This window comes from Poecilia reticulata, chromosome 20, assembly GCF_904066995.2.
Source record: "Poecilia reticulata chromosome 20, P_reticulata-male-v2, whole genome shotgun sequence".
NCBI lineage: Eukaryota > Metazoa > Chordata > Actinopteri > Cyprinodontiformes > Poeciliidae > Poecilia > Poecilia reticulata.
The window spans coordinates 1590624-1596060 of record NC_088849.1 but is presented as its reverse complement, the minus strand read 5'-3'; the positions used below and the strand labels follow the sequence as shown (position 1 = coordinate 1596060).

Here is a 5437-nt window from a genome sequence, read left to right as displayed (position 1 = left end):
TTTCCATAGTGACAGTTTTAGCAAATATGTGAAAAACATAGTTTTTTTGTTTTTAAATAAAAGTTACATACTGAAGCTTTAAAAACCATAAAATTTAAAGAGGATTTTCACATTCCATTATATGTGCCTACAGCTGGGTTATTAGATGATGCCCTTTTGAGAGACCTAACAAGAGTGTGTATAAAGTCCCACAGCTCATATTGTGGTCTTTCATGTTTCTGGAACAACTCTCCCCGTTTCATCCTGATTCGATTAGACAAGGTATTCCTGAGAGATCCTTTAATACCCACTCACCTAAAGACAAGAACAAAATATGCTTTAAAGGTCAAAAGACTCAGGGAGTTATGAGAACTTAAATCTTGTAAATTTTAATATACTTTTTTCCCTCTAACTCATGAAGCACAGTGTTCTTTAGTGAAACAATGGATTTAAATGTCCCTGCTACTCCTTAAAACATTACATCAGTGGTCCCCAACCCCGGTCTGTGGACCAATTGGTACCGGGCCACGCAAGAAATAGTGAAATATTTCCGTTTTATGTTTCATTTGAGTCTGGAAGATCTTTTATTTTGAAAATCCTTTAACAGGATTCTCTCGGTTACTTGGGCACCAACACTGAGGCCACAAGCAGCAAAATGAGTAAGAAACAGATCAGATGTCTTTGGAAAGTTTCTTTGCAAAGGGGAAAAGGCCCAGAGAAGAGACAGGAGGATGGATTTATCCTGGACCAGCAGGTGAGTCCCACATTACAAGCCGCTCTGTGTAACATGCAGCGACTGGCTGCTAATGAGGCAATGAAGCTTCAAGCTGTTTCGCCACTAGAGACCAAGCAGGCTGTGGATATAAGCAACAGCTCAGGTGTCATTGTCTCTCATCACTCCCTGATAGGACCGTCTCGTTGCAGAGAAACAAGCTCAGGGCTCCAGTTAGTCTGGTTTGTGGAGTCATTTTAAGAGATAAAAGACGTAACAAAAAGAAAAGGCGGTGGATAAAAGACGACGGGAGCAGCCGCTCTATTTGCTGCACTATGATTTGGAGGTGAATATGTTTTTTCATAGTTAATGTTTTAACTGAATAAACATAATAATGACCTTTAGATTTAATAATAAACATTTCCACATATCTCTGATATCCACTGGACACAGTTGCGCAATATGTCAGCTGTTTGGGATTCCCCTCTGTTCTTACGTCACCGCACTTTCTGATTGGCTACCTGTCACATTCAACAGGTCGTATTCTCGTTCCCAGTCAGGAAAAAACCCACAGGCTGCGATATAAAAACTCCAAGACAACCCAAATTGGGTATATTCAGGATTTAGCGGGAACACCAACACCGCCTTACTTAATTGCACATAATGGCATCTGTCTTTAATTAGCACAAAGCAAGATTGCTTTTTAAACAAATTTGCTAACTCATAAACTGTATACAAACAGCTGGACTGGTCATCTTAAGACAAAAACTAAAATTATTCAAGTATAGTATTTCTGTAGCGACTGTGTGAAAGCACCAATGTTGCAGTTCCCAGGTTTGCAAAATACAAGACATCTTGCTAAAAAAAATAAAGAAAAATCACTTATCAAATAGTGCAATCAGTCAAGTTTATTTGTACAACACATTTCTGCAATGAGGGAGTTCAAAGTGCTTTACATCATAAAAACACAAAAATATAAAGTCATACATAGTAAAAAACGAAGTGTCAATTTAACACCTATAGAGTTGAATTTAACTCCGTTTCAGATAACATTTGGTCCCTCTTGAAAATAGTGTAAAATGTACTCTATGGCCAGTGTCAAATTTTCAGAGTTAATTTGACTCATTTTAGTGTCAAAAACAACAAGTCAGTGAGTCAAATTATTAAACACTATTGTTTGTTTACACTCTTCAGAGTAATACTGTTATTTTATGGAGTTAATTTTACACAAAATTTTCTTAAACATTTACACTTTATTGTGTTTTTTTTCTCCATTTTTTTACACTTATATCATATAATGCTAAATCTTAGCATTATATGGCTTTTATAAAGCCTACAAATCACAATAATCACAAAGTTATAAGTTCACAGTGACAATATTTATTCAACTTTATGATCCAGTTATATAATCACTGTAACAGTGTCAGTTTAATACAATGTTCACCAAAGATAGCAATATGGGACAACAAAGAGAGCAGTGTCGTTTGCATGTAACATAGATGGTTGACATCAAACAACAAAACCTTGAATCGTTTTAGTAACTTCATAAGCAGAACAATGTTCATGAAAAGGTACTGTACATATGTCACACTAATGGAGCATTCTTGCTCTCAACTCAGCAACTCTGGGTGTTTCCTTTGTTTTTCCAACATCAATTGTTTTGAGAAAGGTGAAGAAGTTGGTCAAGGGTATGACGTACCAAACACATAATGGGCCTTAAAGAGCTCATCAAGACCTCCAGCTGAACATGTTGCCTTACATGGAATGGCGTAGTTTGTCAATCACAATGAAGAATGCGTGAAGAATGCGTGAATACTGCTTTGGATGGATCCATGGGCCAGGAGGTAGGGCTGGGTACGATTTTGTCAAGATGCTGCTGTACACTGGTTCCAACCTACATTAAAAAAATAAATAGAAACATGACAAAAGTATTTAGTGACAAATTTCTGAATGAAGATCAGACAGAATCAAATCTTGAATTGTAAAAATGAAGAGACTAAATTATGCATTTTTATGTTTAAACTGTTTAGCAGTACCTTTAGAAACCTGATGAGGTGATCCACTGCTTGAGATGCAGACATCTTACCCGGCATCCTTCGTCCTTGTGCAGATGGTGGTAGCAGATGCAGCAGCAGACATGTCACTATCCCAACCTACAGACCAACAGCTTCAGGTTACCATCATCCCACTAACATATGAATTTGTCACAATTACCTAGAGGACCAACATACCATTCTCAGCTTCAGCAGCCAACTCTGCATTCTGCAATAAATCCTTGAGTTCAGTGGTGGATACCAGGCCATAACTTTCCTTTATAACCTTGGATTTGAGACAGGTGGGCCACTTCTCCAAAAATTTGTTGGCAGTGCCTTCGCCAAACAGGAGTCTGAAATCTTGCTCTACCTGAAATGCATAAATAAAAGCATTTCACACAGTGAGAAGACTGTAAATGACCTGTACTTGTATAGTGCTTTATGAAGTCCACAGGACCCCAAAGTGATTTACACCACATTTAGTCATTCACATGCTGATGCTGGTGAGCTACATTGTAGCCACAGTTGCACAAGACTGACATAAGCAATGCTGCCACATGCTTATGCCACTGGGCTTTCTGAACACCACCAGCAGGCAAGGCTTGCCCAAGGAGGTAACAGTTTAGAAAGAGTTGTGGTTCAAACTGGTAATACACAGGTTACAGGACAAACTCCTGTGACTGTTGCCACTGAATATTTTAGTAGTGTAAGAGATAAAGCTGTCTTACCAGTCCTGGTGTGGCCAGAAACCGTGGAAAGACAGAGAAGACATTTGCTGCTTTCTTTCCATCTCTGACCATTGAATGACGGTAGTGGAAGGTAGCCTTCATCTTCTCACGGACCGTGTCATCATCAGCAGAGTGTTTCCAAACAGCAATAGCTGCTTCCACTTCCTCATCTGACAGCACTTTGTCAGCAGTGAAAACCCTGGATTGACCATGGCCTGGTCCACCACCTAAAAAAAAAAAGTTTCTCTCAGCCACAGATTTTACATTACTTTACATATATTCGCTATTGAGAAAACAAACTTTTTGAGATTTGCTACCTGAGGTACCGCTTTCCTCTGTCCTCTGCAGTTTTTCTTTGAATGGTCTTTAAACGCCATGCAAGGTATCCTGAACCGCTATGTGGATCATAGTAATGCTCCTATGTCAATAAGTACAAGCAGACTTACCATTTCATAAACATCTTTGAAGGTAAATATATATATGCTTAATGTTGCTAAGACCCTTTTACTTGCCATGTTTTGAAAACGGGTCCTCCAGATAGGGAAATAGGGCAACGATCCCCTGAGCGTACATGACTGACGCTTTTAGGAGGGGATGATCTGAAGATCTGATCCAACAATGAGACACTAAACTGACGTTTGAAAAAATAATGAAAAACAATTCAAAACAAAATGTTTCTTTATAGCCTAAGTGTATGAATCTTACCCATGTGCTTCTTTCATTACAGCTGTAAGGATGTTTATCATCTGTCTTCTGGTTGCATCTGTCAAGCATTTAGTTCTTGCATACTCTTGCATGATGCGCTCACCACCAGACTTTGTTGTCAAGATTTTTTCAATCAACTTCAATTTCAAAGAAAAAACAACAACTGTTGAACCACAAAGCCTAGAAAGCACATAAACAATGATACATTAAATGTAATAACTTACCGCTTGCGCCTCATAATTTATGTGACATGGCCTTTTAGGTTGACTTCCTTCAGCACTGGCTTCTTCTTCTGATGGGTCACACATTGTGAAATTCAGAATGAAAGTATCATATGTGGCTGATGATGATGATGATGATGATGATGATGATGATGATGATGATGATGATGATAGAACAGGACCTGCAAAAAGTAAAGCAATAGCCTGTTTAGGAGAACTCTAATGCTCCCAAACCAGCTTCTAAATTATATACATCGGTGAATTGTTAGTGATTACCAGGATCTTAGGGTTAACCCTAACCCTAACCCTACATCAACTTCTGTATCAGACTGGTCATACACCTTCAGATCCTGCTGTCTGCCTTCTGGAATGTTACATTTCTGGTACGCTAAAGCAGAAAGAAATATTAAAGAAGTGAAATGAAAACATTTACTGTTGATAAAAAAGGATGAAATAAGTAGCTAATTTTACAAAATGCCAGAGAGTTCAATCCAGTACAACATTTTAATACGTTAATGCAAAGAAAAAAATAACTTAATGCAAGATGGGTTTCTTATGCAAGAAAAAAGTAGTGAGATTATTTTACTAATATACTAACCTTCTCTCACGAATGCATCAAATGTTAGGTCAGAAAGTTTCACGTACTTCTGCTCCCCACCAAACAAAACACGCAGTAGCATGGTCTGTTCGAAAAAAAGAATAGCAAAAATAAACAACCATGACAGACACATTTTAATAACTAATAAATGTGCTTCAAAGGTAAGGCCATTTGAAAACTGAGTTCATATTCCCGATACCATCCATCCATCCATCCATCCATCCATTTTCTTCCACTTATCTGGGGTCGGGTCGCGGGGGCAGCAGCTTCAGAAGGGAGGTCCAGACTTCCCTCTCCCCAGCCACTTCTTCCAGCTCCTCCAGGGGAATCCCAAGGCGTTCCCAGGCCAGCCGAGAGACGTAATCCCTCCAGCGTGTCCTGAGTCTTCCCCGAGGCCTCCTCCCGGTGGGACGTGCCCGGAACACCTCACCAGGGAGGCGTCCAGGAGGCATCCAGATGCC

The 5437-nt window shown here is 39.2% G+C and overlaps 1 protein-coding gene across 1 annotated transcript; it reads right to left on the bottom strand.

The window, feature by feature from the left end:
* Window positions 1-2281: 2281 nt before the first annotated feature.
* Window positions 2282-5058, bottom strand: LOC103482393 (uncharacterized). Its single transcript, XM_081602009.1, is given in 11 exon segments — window positions 2282-2379; window positions 2382-2445; window positions 2728-2827; window positions 2829-2844; window positions 2923-3094; window positions 3453-3651; window positions 3770-3872; window positions 3962-4059; window positions 4158-4294; window positions 4382-4449; window positions 4977-5058. Coding segments are annotated over 11 exon segments (1137 nt in total).
* Between the last annotated feature and the right edge of the window lie 379 nt (window positions 5059-5437).